Source organism: Dermacentor albipictus, chromosome 5 (assembly GCF_038994185.2).
Source record: "Dermacentor albipictus isolate Rhodes 1998 colony chromosome 5, USDA_Dalb.pri_finalv2, whole genome shotgun sequence".
NCBI classification, from domain to species: Eukaryota; Metazoa; Arthropoda; class Arachnida; order Ixodida; family Ixodidae; genus Dermacentor; species Dermacentor albipictus.
In genome coordinates, this window is record NC_091825.1 from 104,322,759 (window position 1) to 104,345,706 (window position 22,948).

The window sequence follows — 22,948 nt, forward strand, 5'->3', positions numbered from 1 at the left end:
TGAGCAAACCTATTTTAGCGGAATAAAATCAACGTAACTGCTGTAGAAGTCATATATAGCCAGCTTTGTGACATAATTGTTGCACCGCGGCAGGTATGGTATCATAACTGGATTCCTATAGGCTATGCTTTTGCGATTGTCTATCCGCGCATGAAAAACCCGCAATGGGCTGGTCTGCGTCGCTTCGGCTGGCACTGTAGCGTTGCCTTCGAGAGCTGCATTGTTGTCTAAGAAATTAGCTCTTTGAATAAATGTTCGCAAAGGAAGACGTCGTAAAAATATATTTAAGACGACCACCATAAGTATACAAGCAGACAGAACGAGGGCGAACAAACGAAAACACTGCAGAAAGCGCCCGGACAACTCCCGAACTGTAGCAGACGACAGGCGCGAGTCCGTGCCCTGACGTCACGCGAGCGGCGCTCGCAGCGCCGCCCGTGTTCGTTCTCGGGGCTAATAGCCCACGAAAATGTCTCCTCCAGGCGGAGCCATTCACCTCGCTATAGAGCGCTGGTTTGGTGCATATATTCCATCCTCGTATTAATGCACGAGTTCTTATTGATTAATGGCATGAATAAACGCATACCTGCAAATCGGCTTTCGCTGGAAAAACAGTAAGCCTATAGCCAACGAAAATGTCTTTTCCAGGCGGAGCCACTCACCTCCTTATAGAGCGCTGGTTTGGCGCGTATATTCCATCCTCGTACTAATGCGCGAGTTCTTATTGATTAATTGCATGAATAAACGCATACCTGCAAATCGGCTTTCGCTGGAAAAACAGTAAGCCTATAGCCAACGAAAATGTCTTTTCCAGGCGGAGCCACTCATCTCCCTATAGAGCACTGGTTTGGCGCGTATATTCCATCCTAGTACTAATGCACGAGTTCTCATTGAATAACGGCATGAATAAACGCATACCTGCAAATCGGCTTTCGCTGCAAAAACCTATAGCCTATAGCCCACGAAGATGTCTCCTCCAGGCGGTGCCATTCACCTCGCTATAGAGCGCTGGTTTGGTGCATATATTCCATCCTCGTATTAATGCACGAGTTCTTATTGATTAATGGCATGAATAAACGCATACCTGCAAATCGGCTTTCGCTGGAAAAACAGTAAGCCTATAGCCAACGAAAATGTCTTTTCCAGGCGGAGCCACTCACCTCCTTATAGAGCGCTGGTTTGGCGCGTATATTCCATCCTCGTACTAATGCACGAGTTCTTATTGATTAATTGCATGAATAAACGCATACCTGCAAATCGGCTTTCGCTGGAAAAACAGTAAGCCTATAGCCAACGAAAATGTCTTTTCCAGGCGGAGCCACTCATCTCCCTATAGAGCACTGGTATGGCGCGTATGTCCCATCCTCGTACTAATGCACGAGTTCGCATTGATTAACGCCATGAATAAACGCATACCTGCAAATTGGCTTTCGCTGCAAAAACAGTAAGCCTATAGCCAACGAAAATGTCTTTTCCAGGCGGAGCCACTCATCTCCCTATAGAGCACTGGTATGGCGCGTATGTCCCATGCTCGTACTACTGCACAGGTTCGCATTGATTAACGGCATGAATAAACACATACCTGCAAATCGGCTTTCGCTGCAAAAACAGTAAGCCTATAGCCCACGAAGATATCTTTTTCAGGCGGAGCCACTCACCTCCCTATAGAGCGCTGGGTTGGCGCGTATACCCCTTCCTCGTACTAATGCACGAGTTCTTATTGATTAATGGCATGAAGAAACGCATACCTGCAAATCGGCTTTCGCTGCAAAAACAGTAAGCCGAGTAAGCCCACGAAAATGTCTTCTCCAGACGGAGCCACTAATCTCCCTATAGAGCGCTGGTTTGGCGCGTAAATAACATGCTCATACTAGTGCACGAGCTCTCGTCGATTACGAGCATGAATAAACGCGTGACGGGAAATTGGCTTTCACTGCAAGAACAGTAATGGAAAATGTCCTCTCGAGCTGGGTCCACTCACTTCCGTATAAAACGCTTGAGCCTACAGCCGGTTACAATGTCTGCGAAGGTAGATTCAATTACATTTATCGAAAGCAATGGTTGAGCGCACATTTCAGTGGTCATGCTAATGAATATACGTGATGACTTCAATTCGCGTGATGAGTGAACGGTTGTGCGCCGATTGGCTTTGCCGTAAAGGAGGTAAGCCTGTAACAATGTCTGCGAACGTAGGTCCACTGACTTCTATCGAAAGCGCTAGTTGAGTGCACATTTGACTGCCCATGCAAATAATACATGTGACGACTTCAATTCCCGCGATGAATGAACAGTTATGCGGCGATTGGCTTTGCCGGAAAAGAGGTGAGCCTATAGTCTGTAACAATGTTTGCGAAGGTAGGTCCACTCACTTCACATCGAAAGCACTAGTTGAGAGCACATTTCCGTGTCGATGCCGATTAATACATGTGGCTACTTTAATTCCCGCGATGAATGAACAGTTATGCGCCGATTGGCTTTGCCGGAAAAGAGGTGAGCCTACAGTCACTAACAATGCCTGCGAAGGTAGGTCCACTCACTTCAAATCGAAAGCGCTAGTTGAGTGCACATTTGACTGTCCATGCTAATAATACATGTGACGACTTCAATTCCCGCGATGAATGAACAGTTATGCGGCGATTGGCTTTGCCGGAAAAGAGGTGAGCCTATAGTCTGTAACAATGTTTGCGAAGGTAGGTCCACTCACTTCACATCGAAAGCATTAGTTGAGAGCACGTTTCCCTGTCGATGCCTATTAATAATTGTGGCTACTTCAACTCCCGCGATGAACGAACAGTTATGCGCCGATTGGCTTTGCCGGAAAAGAGGTGAGCCTACAGTCTGTAACAATGTTTGCGAAGGTAGGTCCACTCACTTCACATCGAAAGCACTAGTTGAGAGCACGTTTCCCTGTCGATGCCGATTAATAAATGTAGCTACTTTAATTCCCGCGATGAATGAACAGTTATGCGCCGATTGGCTTTGCCGGAAAAGAGGTGAGCCTACAGTCTCTAACGATGCCTGCGAAGGTAGGTCCACTCACTTCAAATCGAAAGCACTAGTTGAGGGCACGTTTCCCTGTCGATGCCGATTAATACATGTGGCTACTTTAATTCTCGCGATGAATGAATAGTTATGCGCCGATTGGCTTTGCCGGAAAAGAGGTGAGCCTACAGTCTCTAACAATGCCTGCGAAGGTAGGTCCACTCACTTCAAATCGAAAGCACTAGTTGACGGCACGTTTCCCTGTCGATGCCGATTAATACATGTGGCTACTTTAATTCTCGCGATGAATGAATAGTTATGCGCCGATTGGCTTTGCCGGAAAAGAGGTGAGCCTACAGTCTCTAACAATGCCTGCGAAGGTAGGTCCACTCACTTCAAATCGAAAGCACTAGTTGAGGGCACGTTTCCCTGTCGATGCCGATTAATACATGTGGCTACTTTAATTCTCGCGATGAATGAATAGTTATGCGCCGATTGGCTTTGCCGGAAAAGAGGTGAGCCTACAGTCTCTAACAATGCCTGCGAAGGTAGGTCCACTCACTTCAAATCGAAAGCACTAGTTGAGGGCACGTTTCCCTGTCGATGCCGATTAATACATGTGGCTACTTTAATTCTCGCGATGAATGAATAGTTATGCGCCGATTGGCTTTGCCGGAAAGGAGGTGAGCCTACAGTCTCTAACAATGCCTGCGAAGGTAGGTCCACTCACTTCAAATCGAAAGCACTAGTTGAGGGCACGTTTCCCTGTCGATGCCGATTAATACATGTGGCTACTTTAATTCTCGCGGTGAATGAATAGTTATGCGCCGATTGGCTTTGCCGGAAAAGAGGTGAGCCTACAGTCTCTAACAATGCCTGCGAAGGTAGGTCCACTCACTTCAAATCGAAAGCACTAGTTGACGGCACGTTTCCCTGTCGATGCCGATTAATACATGTGGCTACTTTAATTCCCGCGATGAATGAACAGTTATGCGCCGATTGGCTTTGCCGGAAAAGAGGTGAGTCTATAGTCTCTAACAATGCCTGCGAAGGTAGGTCCACTCACTTCAAATCGAAAGCACTAGTCTAGAGCACGTTTTCCTGTCGATGCCGATTAATACATGTGTGGTGACACTCGTCTAGTTGCCAAAGCCAACAGCACATTATTGGCATGGCATCCATTACAGAATCGAACGGGCGCTTTTTCAATACGTTCAGATTGAATGGCGCCAAACCGAGTGTCCTTGCAGAACTATAGAGCTGAAATGTTTTTCGCGAGAGTGCAGCCAAGGTAGCATGCCTAGTAGTTTGTTCTAGCGCTCGTCTGTTCTGAGTTGTGCAGTCCTGCTCCGCACAGTCCTCATCGAAATTCGAGAAGATACCACCAGCTAAGTTGGCTCTAGCACGAGTGCCCCTGATGTGATGTGCAAAAGACTAACGCTTTTGTATGTATGAGAGCGCCACGAAAATTAGCCACTATTCGTTAAGAAATATGAGGAAGTCCCGGGTCCCAACCCTCGCTATCTGTTTCGGGGCGCATCTGCGCCGGTCGTCTGGTCCTTCTTCCTTGTGATGTCGCTGTCACTCTCCTAGAAGGGATTGCTCGCTGAGTGACAGTTCCCACTGAAGTTGCTGGAATCGGTACCTCGCCGCTCATGGAACATTAGGCTTTGAAGGCTATGGTACGTTGCTTTCTTATCCCGCCTGCCTCGAGCTGTAGCTATTGAACACACTTGTTAGAAAGGCCTCACCTTTCTCTTTTACCTTTTTTGGTCGGTTTCAACGGTAGCCCAAATGACGAAAGAAAAATGCGTTAAATGCAACGGCGGGATCGATACTTATACCAGAGTCCTTTAACCAAACAAAGAATTTAGGGACCCTGCTTATAATCCCTACTTAGTGAGGAAGTGGTTGGCATAAACTTAACAGGCATGCATAGCACAGCGACCAGCCAACAGAAGTACAAGATTTCATTTTCTGGTTTATAAGGCCTGGACGTACCAATTTAGCTGCCATGTTCCGCAAAACTAACTTCTTTTATCATTCACCAGAGTCGAGATGGGTCGCCTCACCTCATCAGCCAAATAAATACATTTTTATTACCTCTTGCACACCATTGACCACATTTTTAGGCTAAATCGGATTACTTTAACATATCAAGTTATAATTAGTGTTATCCTTGGTTTGTGAAGCCTCCTATCTGACGTCTATTTTATGTCATATGCGCCTCTGAAATGTGTAGTCACGTAAAACTTGCGATAAGTTATACTTAGTGTTGGCTCTGCTGCATGAAGCCTCTGGTTTGACTTTTTTTTTGTCACCAACTTGGGTATGTGACAGTGGGTATGTGCCATTCTTCAGTGAAGCTTTTCTACGCCAACTCGGATCACTGGTTACGGGCCACTAAGTTTGCGCGGACTTCACGCCAGCACCACCAGAAGCCGCAGCGTGTCCAGAGCGAAGCTGGATAGTGGAGCCCCAGTTGCTGTAAGCGCGTCATACATGACGCATTTCGGCTATTGACATACCTGGATAGTCGTCGTAGTTAGTGTTACTGTTCTGTCGACATTCTATGCGTCTCTCTACTCCGCTTTCTTTCTGGTCCCCAGAAATCCTCAAACTACTACTTTGTAGGTTTTCTCGTGGGTCCTTTCCCTAAATGACTGGAACAAATAGAAGCCCCCATTCAACTTTTACAACAAAATAGACCTGAGGCATGCATGCCCACCGTTGGTGAAGACTGTAGAGACGTAGGTCCAGTTGAAGTACGTCACCAGGTCGGCCATGGCTCGTGCCTGCGTCGACTCGTTCGATGGCGCCACGCTGACGTAGTAGCCCTGCGTCGAGCTCAAGTCGGGCTGCAGCCCGTCGAACGCGTAGCCGACCACAGGAATCTTGAAGAGGCTCATCAGGCTGTGCACGTCGATGGCGCCGCCTTCTAGCAGCGGGCCGACCATGGCCACCATATTTTTCTCCGGAGACGTGTCTTCGCAACGTACGGCGTGCATGAGGTCCTCTTCGGGTGGCGGCCGGTGGTACGGGTGCGGTTCCTCGCGGTACTCGATTTTGGACCACGCCGATCGCCGGATCATGTGGGAGACTTGCTCGAGCGCGATGGCCGTGTACTGGCAGCTGTCGCGCACCTGGATGCCGAGCGTGGAGTTGGGCAGCAGGTCCGGCCGCGAGTTGATGTCGTCCACGGTCTGTTCGATGTAGAGGACGACGGTTGAGGTGAGCTCTCAAAGTATAGATTGGCACGAATATCACGAATATGTTTGGAGTGGGGGTGTATTCTGTAATGTATCCACCTAGTAGACATGCACACTTCGTCTGCCGCTGAAGTTCTGATTGGCTGGGCTGGGGCACGCGTCAGAAGGAGACAGGCGTCCCTAGCCAATCAGCACTGAAGCAGCAGACGAAATAGACATATCCCCTAGGTGGACACTTACAGAATACACCCCGCTGGGCTCTTCATAAACAAATTTGCCAAGTAACAACTGCGCGACCAACTGATAACCAGTGCTGAATACCTAATTAAAATTACTTGACTTGCTGTCGAATTCCGTGTTGAAGAAAGGTAACCAATCGATCACAAAATTGTGGGGAACATTTTTATTGTATGTGTAATGCGTTGCATACACAGAAGTCAGGCCGAATAGTCTTGCGGTGCAAAATTGGATTAATACGTGGAGAAAGAAGAGTTAGAAGGGAGAATTGTGCAATGGAGTTGAAGCCAGGAGAGTCGGCCCGACGCTTGATCATGGCGCGGCATGCTTTAGTATGTTCCCGCGACGATATCTCTTCCGAAAATACGGTGGGCGCGACAGCAACGTGCGGAAGCCGTGCACGCAGGCTTTAAAGGAAACCACAAATTCAAACGCTACGAATATAAACGACTGTAGTTGCGCGAAAATTATGGGAGCGAAATATGCACCAAGCGCTTGGCAAGGCACCCGAACAAGTAGGCGTAGATTAAAAACCTACCGCGAACCAAGCACACTGGGCGGAATTCATCGAGCAGGGTCACGCGCTGGGCCAACTTTTCAATGGAGAGAAGGCAAAGGGGATGGCTTCATGGAAAGTCAGTTTGTGAAAGCTGGCTTTGCGGCGTAATCTTGCCTCCTAGTTTCTTCTCTTCCTTTATAGATCAATCATTTTATCATTGCACGTCAGTTGCCGCCGCCGTATATATATCCATAGATTTTGCAGATTGTCTGTAAACTACATGTATAGCACTTTGCCTGCTTGGATTTGTTCTTGTGGCTATGGAAAGGTTATGTACTGCCCATAAAGAAAAGCGCTAAGAGTATATCTTTTTTGGTGGTGTATAAACTTTCCGGAGAGGTTGTCTGCAGGAATTCTACACAGGGGAGAGAAAAAATAGTATATTTTGGGAAAGGCAGAAGGTCAGCCAGCCTGCTAGTCTTTTCACTGAGAAAATCACAAGGAAAAGAAGAGGGTATGAAGGATGGCGACGAGGACAGGCTGTAGGACACAGCCGTGCCATTCACAGCCATTCCACAGCCATGCGTCAAAGCCTGTTTGTCTCAGAAATTTTAGGAAAACGAGGATCGCTCGCTTCATTGATATAATGTTTATGCGGATTGTCAAGAAACACTCCTTGATTCAATGGATTGTTGCCAATGAGCGCAAACACAGAAGTCAATGCCTGCCGTCCAAAGGCGTACTGGTGCCAAGCAACGAGTACGCGCTTCGCCGTCACAGGCATGGCCGTTCGGCGAGTCCGCTCGTCGGACGCGGTGCGTATACACCGTCACGCGAACGCGACATTTAATCTGGTTACGTTGGATGCCAAACGGACTTCGACATTTCATGCGTGAATCCAGCCTATAAAGGTAGCTGTTCCGATTGTCCTGCTTTTCCAAATCTCTGGCAGACGCGTTCCTCCATACTTCGAAAAGAAGTGAGTTGCGGTCCAGTCTTTAGAAGTGGATGGCGGGAAGCATGCTTATTATTTCACAAAAAGGAATAGGTCCCCAAGGTCAGGGACTGATCTGTAGACAGTCTACCGACTTCGCATTAAAAAAAAAAAACTCATACACTTTTCATGAATGTGCTGTTCCTGTATTACGAAATCTCTCACCTGTGTAAAAAGTGTAAGGGTCCATTACCTGCAGCGCGGCCTCGAATCGCTGGATACCGGGCAGTTCCCAGACTTCGCCACAGCTACTGGAGTCGTCCTCCTTGGTGTACGGGGGCCGATGAATGGGAAATAGCGCTCCGATGAGGAAGTCCTCCTTCTCCGTCGACTTGTAATAGTAGCGCGCTGAGTTACCCCACTCCGCCACGACCAGTGCGACGAAGAGGAGCGGTAGCAGCATATTCCTCACAACGCCTCGCCTGACGAACGAAAACGAAAGATTTTTACAGCGCTCCTGACTAGCCAAGTTGAGGAAAAAGTGTCGCCTTGACTCAGTTTCTTCGCACGTTTTGGTGTCATCTGCCTCAGCCAGCTGTAGCGTTAAACGTACGCAATTCTACAAAAAGAAAATGCCTATAAAAACAGGACAACAACAAAAATATGCCTCCGCAGTAAGGACATATGGAAGTGCATATATAAGCGCAAGGTTATATATATATATATATATATATATATATATATATATATATATATATATATATATATATATATATATATATATATATATATGCGAAGTTACTACAGCTACAGCTACACTCTAAAAACTAAGAGAGTGCCGGGCACTCCCTTTGAGGGAGTAGCGGCTTGTCCCATATTTCACTCTCTTTTCGAGAGTAGATCGACCCTCTTTGAGAGAGAGTAGGTCAACTCCTGTTGACAGAGTTTTGTTACTCTAGCGCAAGGGATTGCTAGTACTCTTCTGCAGAGTGATAATACTCTTCCCACAGGGAGTGCTAGTACTCTTCTGCAGAGTGGTAATACTCTCACCGCAGGGGTAATGGCACTCCACCAGACCGAGTACTTGTACTCCCCCAAACAGAGTGCTAGTACTCTTCCCAATACCCTTAGCGAAGTCCTGGCCACGCATGCAGGCAGGAAATCAGATCAAATTAGGGTCGCTGATACACCGTTCCCTAGGCGGCTCCTCAGACTCAGTGGCCCAATTCCAAGCGGCCTTCAGAATAGGCGTGAGCAATGTTATGCAGGATTTTAAAGTCATTTTTCCAGGCTATTTGCTGCCTACCATGAGTTGTGACTGCTCGGAATCGGCCTATGCGTCTCCCGAACGCCACTGCGGAGAAAAAAAAGCTAATTCACGTTCAATCCGCAAATATCTTCGCATATTTCACAATCAGGAGACACACAATCTAATTAGAACACAGTAGTCGAGGGAATCACACACTGATCTGGAGAACCTCATTGCTCTATACATCACGTGGATTCGAACCCGCGTACACTCGCATCTCTACAGTTCAAAGCACACATCCTAACCATTACACCACAGAGCCACCGCGCTCAGTCGTGTTGTTTTAGATCTTATATACAAAGCAAATGTATTTGAGAAATCGGCTGCGGTGGGTGGAGTTTCTCTGCAGTGTGCTGTGCTGTTGTGTACTGGAATACGCTTGCGTTTGCATCATTTCCATTCCTTGCTACGACTAACGGAGGAATACAACGTAGACGACGACGTGAGAACTATTCACGGCTTGTCGTCACCCCAGGAAAATAACAAATGTGCCGTTCAGCTCACGATCGAGTGCTTTTTCCAGTTCATGCATTATATGTTCTCCGAAAATACGCGGATACGAAGTATCGTGCCAACCATACACGTATGTGAATTTAAGTCGCGCGTATACTGGTGAGCATTTCTGTTTATTTTTTCCGCCAGTTCCATTCGTACCAGGCATTTCGACGTGCCTCACGCGGCCGTGTAGGCGTTCTTTTCAAGTGCATAAGTTTAGAGTTTGGTTCAGTCCGCTGTGAGCTGTTGTCCTGCATTAGCAGCGGATCGTTAGCGTTTTGAAGAGCATGCATTCCAGCATTTGGAGACTGCTTATGCCGATAGCCGCGTCACATGCATTGGCACGCATGTTTAAATGACTAATGTGTCCACTTGTTACGCGTGCACAGCTCGTATCCTCTGGCAGTGCTCGTTCTAAAAGCTTCGAAGACCACCTACATTCATACGTGTGTTCAATATATATGCACAGGATAGACTTGCCGGCTAGTTGGTTGAGCATTTTAGAAGAAACAGCGCAACACAAGGACGACGCAAAAACATGGACAACACCACGAAGCGCTGGTGTGGTTGATGCTTTTTTTCGTCCTGGTGTTTGTGCTGTTTCTTCTTCCACGATACACGCACACCACAGGTAGGCGAAAGTTTAGGAGTATAGGGCGTTAACTTTGTTTTCCCCGTTTCCTCTCAGTGTCAATGGCACAATGCGCTGCCCGGAATCGCGCACGCTTACCCCCATATTCAGAAATGCATCATAACTTGAAGCCCATGCTTGACTTGATCTAAATGACGCAAGGCGTGAACGCACCAAAAGAAAGGCAGTGAGCGTCTGGGGGAAAAAATTAAATTATGGGGTTTTACGTGCCAAAACCACTTTCTGATTATGAGGCACGCCGTAGTGGAGGACTCCAGAAATTTCGACCACCTGGGGTTCTTTAACGTGCACCTAAATCTAAGTACACGGGTGTTTTCGCATTTCGCCCCCGTCGAAATGCGGCCGCCGTGGCCGGGATTCGATCCCGCGGCCTCGTGCTCAGCAGCCTAACACCATAGCCACTGAGCAACCACGGCGGGTGGTCTGGGGGACGTTCGCACCAGGCGTCGTTTATATAAAGTCAAGCATGAGCTTTGTATTAATATACATTTCTGAATACGGGGGTTAGTCATCTACTTCTCACAGAAAATGTCGAAGAAACGCCCACCAAAACCAGGCACATTCGTAAACCTAACTAGGCAATACGAAGCTCCATAGAAAAAGAGTGGTATTAAAAGCTTTCAGTATTTTTCTTTACTCCAAAATGGTTGCGCTCTCGTGGCTTCAATGTACAGAGATAGTGCAGCGTTAGCTAAAAAGCATGAATTTCCGAACTCCATGCCAAAATAAGCTTGTCAAATTATTGAGGTGCTAGAAACCAGCGTTTGTAGCCATCCTTGAAAAACCCTTTATTTCTAAAATGCCATTTTCAAGGCATTGAAAACCCTGGAATTTTTAGAAGTACTGGAAAGTCCTTAAATTTGTACACTTGGCTAGACATAGCAGACATTGCCAAGTGGTATTTTTCCCCTTCTGTGACACTCTTCGCATGTCACAGTGAATTGTCTGTGGAGGTAATAGAAGGAAAGCGACATCCTTAAAGTTGAAATTACAAAGGAGCTGCAGATACCAGTTTTAGGCACATGGAACCGGCGACAAATGTACTTGGAGGAGCAGAAGCAGGAAGCTCAACAGTTGAGGCATTCAAAGCCGTGATGAGTAAATTGAGAGCTACAGACACAATAAAAGGAAATTACCAATGACTATTGCTTATTTGGTGGTGAAAAGCTGAGGCAACAGATGACATCCCATACACTGTCAAACCAAACAGTATTCAAAAACTGCAAATGTTGCAGGTCCAAGTAGTTAATTGTGCTATTGCAGAAAAACTGAGCGCTTTCTTGAAATGCTTCCTTGTGTGCATGAAAGGCAAATTAGCAGTCTTTCAAATTTTTGAAATCAGTGAATTGCGATTTGTTTTGTATTCTTTTGTTTGCATTAAAATTAACAATGTTGTTGAACAAGCTATCGCCTGTCCAAACTACTAAAAAAATCGCACGAGATCCTTGAAGTTACTGTCGGGGCCTCGAAAGTTCTTGAAAACCATTGCATTTTTTTCTTCAATATTGCTACGAACCCAGTAGAACAACTGTCATGGAGTAAAAACCTTGGCTGAACAGGGGCTGATACGAAGAGCACAGGAAGACTAGAAATGCAGTATTAGGCATGGAGGGCCCTGAAAAAAATGTGCCACATCTGCTCGTCTGCCTTATGTTTCTGCATTGACTGTCACATTTTTAACAGAAGCTCACTTACTGTTCTACTTTAATAAAGGCAACATTACCAACTCCAGTGTGGGGCAGTCCTTCAGCCAGTGCAGAACTCTTTCTGTACATCCCTCTCAGCTCTGTCATTTTTTCAGCATTGTAGTACAAGATTTGTTAAACTGGTTTCGCAGAATATGAGCAGTATACTCTTAAATTAGCTGTTTATTTGTATGCACAAGTTCAGGTCCTCAGTTTGGTTGCATGACAAATTGCCATACCTCAATAGATACAAGAAAAAATGTTATTAGAGTTTAATAAAATCCAAGCAGTAATAATCACAACAATATAATGACATACATTTCTTTTGGTACGTATACAGCCCATGTCTTGGCACTGTATAAATTCAACTATACATCACAAGTACTGTATCCTGACCACTATTATTCACAAGTGTAAAACCATCACAGCAATTCTTCAACAAATATCACAGTGATTAGTGACATACACTTTGTAACTGCTTTACATGAGCATAATGTATACAAATGGTCCCTGTGTACCTACACATGACTAGTGCCACCCGAGCACTATTACTCACAGGTGTAAAACCAACAAAGCAGTTCTTTAAAAATATCACAGCGCTTAGTTACGTACATGCTGTAACTCTCTTGTAAAAGCTTAATACGAACACGTGAGCACACAGAAAGCTAGCAGTGGGCCTACATGGAAATACCACCGCCTCAATACTAATTCACAAGTGTAAAACCAACCAAGCAGTTCTTTAAAGAATATCACAATGTTTAGTGACATACATTTAGTAACTAGCTTATATAAGCTTTATACAAACATGAGAACATACACAAAGCTATCGGTGCACCTGCATAGAAGTGCGGCCATCTGAACACTATTATTTGCAAGTGTAAGCTCAACAGAACAGTTCGTTATAGTGACGACCATTTTGTACCTGCCTTATACAAGCTTAGTGCAAGCACAAGAATGCGGAAAAAAATAAATTAAGAACTTGCTCTATGAATACACAAACAGATCAACACAAATGGTAAACACCACTTTGAAGATACATGACCGTGACAAAGCGCAGTGCTGTGCCGGTTGAAACTGTCATCCACAAAAGTATTGAGCAATGCTTAAACCACACGCAATAAAGTGCTGAAAGACTGCGTCTCTAATGTACCTATATTAATTCAAATTTCTTGAATATAGGGCTCCCTTGCAGATAAGGCATCTGATCCAACTGACCTGATAAATGCATACAATGCACTCAGATATAACTGGTAATAATAATTATAAAAGGCATAAAAGTCACTGCGCATAAAAAGTCACTGCGCACTGTGACCAGTGATGGAACAGCAGTGTCTATGTGATTTTCATCACACTTCTGTCCTATGCCATCCTTACCAGAGTTGGCGGCACACAGATACCCAGATTTCGATAGTGTTGCTTTTTCAGGTGCTTGTTCTTGATTTGCTCAATATCAGTTGGCACTTCAGCTGCATCAAACTTCTTTTTTACCTCTTCAACAACAACATAAACAACAATCTTATGACACCTGTGTTGTCCTTCTAGTTGCCTACAAAGACCAGTTAATCTAACAACAACACTGACAGTCTCTACTATCTTCTAATGGGGAAGAGGTGTGTCCCACCATGTGTTCCACATTGTTGTCGCTATGTGGGCTGGCTGGGGAGGCAACAACTGTAATATGTTTTCATATCTTAAAGTGATGCTTGTACTGTGTTATAACACTTAACTTAGTCTTGCACTTGCTGCACAAGAACACTGGCTCACAGTCGTGGTGAAAAGCTTTCGTATGTTGAGCAAATGAGTTGTATGCACTACAAAAAAAGTCACAGTGATAGCACACATGTTGCTCTACCAGGCCTGGTGCGGTTCCTTCTGACAGTGCTCCTGATGCTGACACACTGCTGCTTGCCTCGTACACTGTTGCAGCTGCAGTAGACATGGCCGTCTCTGTATCTATTGCTGCCGTGCCACCTGTCATGGTAACTTCAGGTGGTATCGGGCTCACTTCTGCAACAGAGATGTCGTTTGCCCCTTGAGGGCTCTCGTCATCAGGGCCAATAATTTCGTAGGCATTGTCTCCTGCATCGAAGAACCAATAACAGCGTGAATTAATAAACATAGCTCTAAAAAGTACGGACATCAAAACTTAACCACAAGCTTTGCACATCAGTGACCAGGCTTAATGAATAATACTTGCAGGAGGAGTTATACAATTGTGTGTGTACATTACAGTTAAGCCTCAGAAGAGATACTCAAGAGGCACGGGAAACATGTCTCTCAATACCAAAAATTTTAAAACACTGAGGAGCCAGACTAGACCACTTTATTATGCATCATCACTAAAGTATGTTTAGATATATCTGAAGGAATAATTGCTCAGGGTGGCTTAAAGGGCCCCTAAACCACTTCTCGACATTTTTTGAACATTTCAAGTAAACACGCGCATCAAAATCAGAATGCCGTCACAATTGACGATGCCAAACGCCACAGTGCGTAGCACTGTGGGAGCACCACAATATGAAGAAAACGACTCCGTGCGCCTCTCTGGACCTATCCTGCACCCCCCAGTTTGTCCTGACATCACCAGGCTGTCTCTGATGATTCACCAGTTTCCGGTGCTGTCGATTGGTCGAACGAAAGTGTACGACTGCCGGCAAGGCCTGCAAGCAAATACACACTCCTTCTTCCTCGTCGCGTTGCTCGCGATGCCATTGTGGGCAGCCAATGGGGGCAAAGAACAGAAACGCCAACAGAAGGGTCTCCTTATGAGGCTCTTCAACTAGAGTCACCATACAGTTCCATTGTATTGCATTAGCGCCACCCCTCGCAGGACGACGGGCCTGCGCGGCAGCAACAGAGCTCGTTGGTGATGGCCTGTCCCGTAACATTTGGAGGTGTACTAGGCGAGGAAAAGACGATACTATCCAGATGGCGTGTACCAGATGAAAGAGTAAAATGAGCGGGGACTACTTTTTAAAACTCAAACACGTAGCTCCACTATTACTGCACCGTTTCGAAAATCTCTCATGGCTACGTGTTCGTTGCCTTAACATGTACAACTGCAACACCGCAAATAAATTTCAACCTCGGTGGCTTAGGGGCCCATTAAAGAAGACATTCACAGCTTTTTAGTGACTGTAGATTGTGCTAGCTTCCTTCCTAACTTCTGGAAGTTAAACACTTCACTTTGCAAGCCTTGTTGCTCGCAGTGCCTTTGAGGTGCTCTTAGACGCTCGTCAGCTTCAACTGTCGACACTTTCTGCCCTGCACTGTCCTCGTTGCCTTCCTTTTCTAGTCCATGCTAAAGAGACATGCGCAATTGACTTGTGTGAGGATTGCGTGATCTTTACGCCCTTCAGAGCACACAAGGTGCATGAAGTGAATGTGTCTGGCTTGTGTCCCTTCGAAGTAGTGAATACTTCAAAAGTCGTTAGTAACAAAGGTGTCTCTTGCGTACAGTGTTGTTAACGTTGCAAACATCGAAAAACCAACCAAACCATTTTCATATGTCTCTTACAACCAAGTGTATCTTGTAATGAGATTCTACTGTACTGAATATTTTTCATCTATGGATCATCTGCATGTACATATAGTCACAAAGACATGTGTGGAATGGCCAATCAGGAAAGACCTCGTACTCTTACTTTTTGTCCCTAACATAAGCAGCTGATAACAATATGTTAAAAAGCAGGTAATGAGGCTAGCATGGAACATAATCCTTCAGCTCTAAACAGTTTTTTGGGCCCACATCATTCCCTCATGACATAAGGAAACAACTTGATTGCAGTAATGGCTGCATGTGATCTGAGTTGATTGAAACAAACAATACGTAAGGTTGCCCTCTATGTAATTTTATCGGAGTGCTTTTCAGATGTCCTGCTGGCGATCCTGGCTACACGATGTTTCTCATGCTTTTTGGCACGATTCCTTTCTTTTCCACTCCACTTTTTTCTGGTTTTGTCCCCTTTCCCTTCCCCCTGGCGTAAAATAGCACACCTGAAGTATCAAATCTGTTGAATTATTGTGTGTATCAAACCTATTAACATGTGGGCTTCTCTGTGGTCAGTGTTGTATTTTTGCGCTGTACAAGTCAATTCAATATGAAAGATGGAATGTCGCTACCTTTAGTTTAATTGTATATATATATATATATATATATATATATATATATATATGTCTCTCTCATGTTTTGAAATATATGTACATTCAGGAGTGCCTGCATGCTCTTCTCCCCTGCTCCAGTGACGAAAAGGACAGCCTTTTTATTTGCCATAGCAAAACATTCACAGGTTTTCACTGTGCCCATTACATCACTTATCATATGGATCTGTCACAATACAGAGTAGCAGTAGTCCATAATACTAACCCATCCCAACATAACTATAAATTAGCACATACCGACATGCTGTGAAACAGCTGTTGCAAAGCCGCTGGTGCTGGCAATTTCCACAGCACTGCAGTGGTACAGCCGAGTGCCAGCTGTATAGTGACAAATGCATATGCATGTTAGTAACTCACTAGTTGCTGATGGTTTCATAAGCTTTACACTACACAATAAAGTAATCTAGACAACTTTGTTGGAACAAATACACATAATTGGGACACCATTTAAAGACTAACACGATTAATTGCCCCCAATCTCTCACTCACTAAGGGATTCACTACTGAAACATCGGTGGAGAGCTCGGATTAACACAGCCCATAAAGGACAAGCTTTCTTTGAGGAAAATAGCTATAACAGCGGTTAGTTTTTTTGATCATTTTATGTGCTAGCTTTGATTTAAATTTCATGCAGTACTATAAAATATGAAGTGCCGCATTTCTAGCAGCAGAAGGCGTCGTCAGCCTCATGGTACAACTGATTTTTGCACTGTTTGTATCAGTGAGCCAACACATACAAAGAAAACCGACTTCACACATACATATACAGTGCCAAGTGCACTCCTCCTGAAAACACAGCCGCCAGTTCCAATGGTGCTGAAAGGAAAGGTTATATAGAGTGCGAGACTGCATGGAACTACCAATAATGACTGTAAGTGTATGATCTGCTGATTGGAGAGGTAGTCACATGCTATTTCTAGTCTCTTTTAGAAGCATTACTAAAGGATGGATTAAAATCTATTCATCAGTCACGAATTTCGCGCATCCAGTTTGGTTAAATACCTTGTGAGAAAAAGACATGTTTACCTGGAATAGCAACCTTTTTTCCCGCTGCAAAATTTTCCTTCGAATTAATGAAATAACTTTACAGCGTCATAATATATTGTGTTTCTCGCAACTACTTGCCGGCAGTGGCGAGTTACAGTGTTTATATCTGACTCATTGGGCGACAATACTGCCAAACACAAATGCTTCACGAACACGAGAACACGTCCCTCGCAGAGAATAGCAACCATATATGCCTCTGTGAGACATGATCGCACCTTTGTGGTCAAAATGTACATTAGAACGACACCACCATCTCATTAAAAAAAAAGCCTCAGTACAAAGCAGCAGCCAACTTCATAATGTGAAATTGCAATTGATGTCCACTTACTGGTGGCCTGTGTTCGAGTCACTTCTGGCAGTTGACTGGGTGCTGAGAAATGCACGTCCTGGGTTGTCCCTACAAAACATACAGGGTTATGTCAAATGTTGAAAATATATATACACTGGCATTTCATAAGTTGCAAAACAAATGAGTAAACTAATAAACAACTGTAATGTAAACAGAGTACACATGATAAGATAGGCTGTCAACAGGTAATGCATTACGCGAAAAACCTAATGCATAGGAATGACTTTATGTATACACACGAAGCTGACACACAATTTAAGTCGCTCTAGGTTTTTCCGTGCAGTATATTAAAATCATTATGTCTTGTGGTTAGAGCAAAATTAGTGTAAATGACGCACTAAATTATGTACCCTGGAAAACTTTTCTTCAATATGCACCTGTGCGCGCTTCAAATGAGTAGCGTTGTAAAATTTACGTACATGGCATTTAACATAGTTGCTGAACACGGATTTCCTTTGCCCTGTGTCGTGTACAGTGAGCTACATATATCTGAGCCCCCCCCCCCCTTTTTTTGTACTAGCCATACTGCGTGCCATTGCACCTATACGCACGTAAATAAACCTCATGACACATAAATAAAAAAAAAGTGCCAATCACCCATGCCTGCATGTTGTAGTGGGCCTAACCTAACCAAGCACGGGCTGTTGTTTTTTATAGTAAACACAGGCACCGTGCTCATTGCAAGTATGTATCATGTCACTAAGCAAATATGCAATTTCATTGTACCACTATTTTTTTATCACATGGATGTATCTGTTGAGAGGCAAGACAAAAAGCAGTCACTTCTCAGAACTAATCAGCTTTTTTAAAACACATTTCTAACCTTTCAATGACACTTGCTGCTATGTGTTTGTCTCCAGAGAGCATACTTGATTTGACTTTCCAATCGGAGACATTACATAAATATACAATGTTAAGATGACTGCCTTCGAGCGGTGACGAGATGACGGCTTCGAGCGACAAAACGGGCCGTCGCTTGAACAGATGGCTCGGTTCTGGAAATCTAGAAATCGTCGCTCGTCGCCCGAAAGTGCTATGAGCGACTAGCCAATAGCGCGAAGCCGGAACTGGATGTATGTACATCGCTCAAATACTACCGATTGTCGCGCGGAACGAGCGAATAATTCAATTTTTATATGTGCAAGGATAAGAACCTACGGCAAGACCTCCGCAAATATTTTATGCTACTTTTTATAGTAAAATACATCAACGTAAATTACTAAAGCACGCGTCACGCGTGATTGCAGCCCTCATGCCGGCAACACCGGGGAGGCGTCGCTCAATATCGTCGCTTGCACGGAGTACGACTTGTAGGCGACGAGCGAACGCGAGAGCCATCTCCATCGCGTCGCTTGTAGCTGCCGCGCGCAAGATCGCTTATATATGGGGTTTATACTTTTTTCAGCATAAAACATGGATTGCTCATGCGTTTTTAGAAAGTTCAAGATAACGCGCCTAACTGACCTCTTGCGGCATGCAGCTGAATGCCTGCGGCAAAGTTTCTAACTAGCACTGGTGCTGCACGTAACTTCAGTGGTCGCAGATTCCCCCTGCGCGAAACACCGTCAAGCGCGCGGTTTATTTATAAAAAAAGCACGCTGCCAGCAAAACGACGCCTTCTGTTATGTGATTCCTTAGTTCAACAGCGTTCCGTACACACTAGACTGCCAAACTGAATAAATTCAAACACACAAAACTCACGCTAATCACGCTCCGCATAGGCTCGGCATCACGGGCTGGTGAACGAACCATTTTAAACGTCCTCTCGCCTGGCGTCTTATTGAACATACCATAGTTCTGGCAGCGTTTGCGATCTTTAAAGCTCTTACGGACAACGGCAAAGTGATAAAATCACATGCAGTTATCGCCACGACTGGCTTTTTCGATTGACATCGAGAGACACAGCGCGTATGCCTAGTCCTTTGTCAATCGCGTCGGCTAAGCGCAGCGACGACTTCCTGGCGATAGCATGACATATACGGAGAATGTGCACCTAAGTTAGAATTCACTTACCGTGGAGGATTTGTTGCTATATCCAAGGCATGACGAACGACTGTCGTGTTTTCGTGGCAACGCGAGATGGCTGATACACGATCTCCCCTGGCTGCAGGCCTGCGTCGACTCGCTGCTCGCTGTCCGGTGCTGTGTTGTTCCGCGATCTTGAGCGCGCGCGCGCGCGGTGGAGAACTCCGAGTGAAAAAGTAGAGCGCTCGCTACGCATTCCTTTGAACTGCGGCGGCCTGTTCTCTTAGAAGTAAAACGATGTGTTCTTTGCTCAGCGAGCGTGCATGAATGATACATTGCCATGTTCGGGGCCAGCCACCTACAGTTGAAGCAGAAGATTACGCTAAGTTTTGTTCTCTATTGCCGCAAGAGTAGAACTACTCTCTCTCTCTGAAGGGGAGAGTGAAAAGCACATTTCACTCTCTCCTTGGTGAGAGAGTGAACAATGCATTTCACTCTCCTCGACATTTTGCGAGAGTAAAACGACGCTTTGAAGAGTGAACCGGCCGCTTCACTCCTGCGATACCCTTCCTAGTTTTTAGAGTGTACAGCAACAGGGAGAAAACACGTGCTTCGCCATGCGCAGAAAGGTAGTGCTAGGATTGGTTGAGGTCATGTGATCGACTGCTGTAAGCATGGATGGAAGGAAAACGTCACCTCGGTAACTATATGTGAAACTCTCTCTGTTCTTCTGGAAGTAAAATAAGGAACCTAAACTTGAAAGTGGAAATAAGGCCTCAAATAGTTACATGATATAGCTAAAACTGAGAATAAAGCCGTTTACGGTAACTGCTGTTTACGACAAGTATAGATGTTTGCGCAACGCAATTGTTCACATTCGAGTAAAAGCTCTGGCTTACGTAGAACTCATACTTTAGAGGGCACCGTGTCTTTATACATCTCCGTCACCAAATATTGCGACACGATCATACGGAACACTCTATAAAACTCACATGACAGTTTGGTGTCGCTTGATGCGAGGGATATGAATGTTTTCAACAGATGACGCTCGTTTCTACGGCAAAAGGAACAACGTGACTACTTACATAATGTGCTCCACGAATGATGGACTTTCATTCTGGCCAGTTAGCTAGAACTACGCCAAAACTCAACGCACTCCGTTTTTTCCTGTCGATCGTTGAGGCCTCTACGTATCTTCCTGTATTATGGCATACAACGCCATCACACGACGGTCGCGTCAATGTTTCATGCTCAGGTCGGCAAGCTCATGGTTCCTCTGTTTCGCACGCGTTTGGCAGCACCGCGCTCCACTGACATATGCGCGCTTGTGTGGTGTACAGGGTGACCACGTGTGCCAACCACGATTCGGTTGCCTTTGCAGTGGCCGTGGTGCAGCGAAGGGCTGCCTCGCTTCAGCGAACACTGATCACAATAACGAATGCAGGTTCGCGCAGTAGGCGAGCATGCTCAGTGGGCCTTGACAATGCTCTCCCTTTTCGCGGCCGCAACGAGGTTCCTGCTGTGACTCTGCCGGGATCATACGCATCGGATGCATATAAGTACACGGGCGCGGTGTACTTCTGCCAACACCACGCTGACACATACAGGGCTATGATGACGCGTACTGCTGTGTGTTTCTTTTTCTTTTCTTTTCAATTTCGCGAATAGAAATGACGATTCTCTCGTTGTTCAATCAAGGTCGATTCAAATAGGCTGCGAAGCTTCGGGTGAAATCGGATTCAGAACAAATTGCCTCCGACATCAGCAAGGGAAGTTAGCGGAACGACTGAAGCACGATTATCTGAGGAGCGAACAAACGTTGGGGAAAAACAAAGTTTTTGAAGTAACACGAGACACAACTTCATTCATTCAACAAAATGAAATTCCTAATCAATTTTTTGTACGCGTGGCGAGAAAAGAATGGACAACTCTATTTTACTTTATCATTGTCAATAAATACCTTTTTTTTTCAGCGCCCGCCGTACGAGGGCATTGCTACATTGCTACGAGGGCATTGACCTGCATTGCTACAACTTGCAATGCAATGCAGGTCTTAAGCTTGCAGAAAGGCGCACTCGTAATGTTCACTTATAGGTTCATATATATATATATATATATATATATATATAGGGGTTTTCTTGAAAGTTCAGCACGCAGGACCCGACGTAACATACGCAGGAAAGGGACGACGCACTTTCGACGAAGTTCGTCGTCCCTTTCCTGCGTGTGTATATATATATATATATATATATATATATATATATATATATATATATATATATATATATATATATATATATATATATATATATATATATATATATATATATATATATGTATATATGACATCCTCACCAGATAAGGTTACGTTGTCGTCATAAAATCTCCGGTGCGTTTCGACTGTAGACGCTTTTGAAAAAGGCAAGTTTCTCCTGCCGTGCCCCTTATAATTTGCTTGCAAGTCCAGTCAAGTAGCTCCATTCTCGCGTGAGCCTAACCGGCCTAGGCTTGCCTGGTCTTCACGCTCTATGAAGGCGCGCTGCCGATGCTGCGTAGAAAATACATTCTGAACCAAGTACCTTAAAGCTGCCGCTTACGGCGAGCATTAACCCTCTAGCGTTTTTCTATTTACGAAGCTGGGCTTTCTTTCAGTTTCCTATCAAAAACCTGTAACGGAGCTTGTATCCGCAAAAAAAGAAAACGCAAAAGGACAAAGCAATCTCCCAGCAAAGGTCATTTTCCAACAGGGCCGACGCCAATGCTACGATCATATAGGTCGGCAAAATCACTCATATGAGTCGACTCACTCAGAATCACTCAGAATGACGTGTGTGCATGACTGAATACAATTTTGGAGAGTCTGAGTCTGAGTTAAGCAAGAAACATACTTTGCGATTGAGTTCGAGTGAGTTTAATTTATTTTATCCACCTACGGCTATGACAGCGGTGCAGCTCAGCGCAATTCTGTCAATGGCTCGCTCCCTTGTACTTCTTCCCATCCTTTACCTGTAAGTGAAGAAACACCAAATAACTTTGAACATTCACTAAAAAATGTGCTTTCATTCATGGGGAGAAAAATCACTTGAAAAAGTATTGCAGAAAATGAATGAAAAGTTACCCATGTTGAATTTCGCGCCGGAACTTAATAGTGCTAATTCGCCAATTCGAAGTCACAAATTTCATTATATTACGTTGCATTTGACCCGTTTCGGGGCGCGATATGCTTCTCGAACGCGCTAAATTGACTTTTTAGTTCTTAATTGAGAGTGCGCTGTAGCGTTTTTTTACTTACAAATAATTAACTAGGCTCAAAAGGTGCCTTCAAAATCTATGACGTCACAATGCGTTGGCGGGCTAGTTGGTGCGGGCTTGTTTTGCGTTAAACAAAGTATTCTATGACGTCACGATGAGCCGATACGGGAAC

The 22,948-nt window shown here is 44.9% G+C and overlaps 2 protein-coding genes and 1 long non-coding RNA gene across 3 annotated transcripts in view; 1 reads left to right on the plus strand and 2 right to left on the minus strand.

Moving 5' to 3' along the window:
- LOC135905920 (transmembrane protein 135-like) overlaps nucleotides 1-7,867 on the plus strand; it is a 192,189-nt gene extending 184,322 nt beyond the window's left edge. Inside the window, exon 14 of the mRNA XM_065437038.2 lies at nucleotides 7,858-7,867. The gene's annotated coding sequence lies outside the window, so the exon portion shown is untranslated. The remainder of the gene's footprint in view (nucleotides 1-7,857) is intronic.
- LOC135905919 (metabotropic glutamate receptor 1-like) overlaps nucleotides 1-20,664 on the minus strand; it is a 49,798-nt gene extending 29,134 nt beyond the window's left edge. Inside the window, exons 1-3 of the mRNA XM_065437036.2 lie at nucleotides 20,610-20,664; nucleotides 8,115-8,343; nucleotides 5,711-6,185 (exon numbers count right to left, since the gene is read on the minus strand). Of these exons, the coding sequence (XP_065293108.1) occupies nucleotides 5,711-6,185; nucleotides 8,115-8,343; nucleotides 20,610-20,611 (706 nt within the window). The 5' untranslated portion in view covers nucleotides 20,612-20,664. The remainder of the gene's footprint in view (nucleotides 1-5,710; nucleotides 6,186-8,114; nucleotides 8,344-20,609) is intronic.
- LOC135905913 (uncharacterized) lies at nucleotides 12,168-19,940 on the minus strand. Its single transcript, XR_011514928.1, has 3 exons — nucleotides 19,573-19,940; nucleotides 17,539-17,607; nucleotides 12,168-14,081 (listed from the first exon to the last, which is right to left on the minus strand). It is a non-coding gene; the product is annotated as an uncharacterized lncRNA (long non-coding RNA).
- Nucleotides 20,665-22,948: the final 2,284 nt, after the last annotated feature.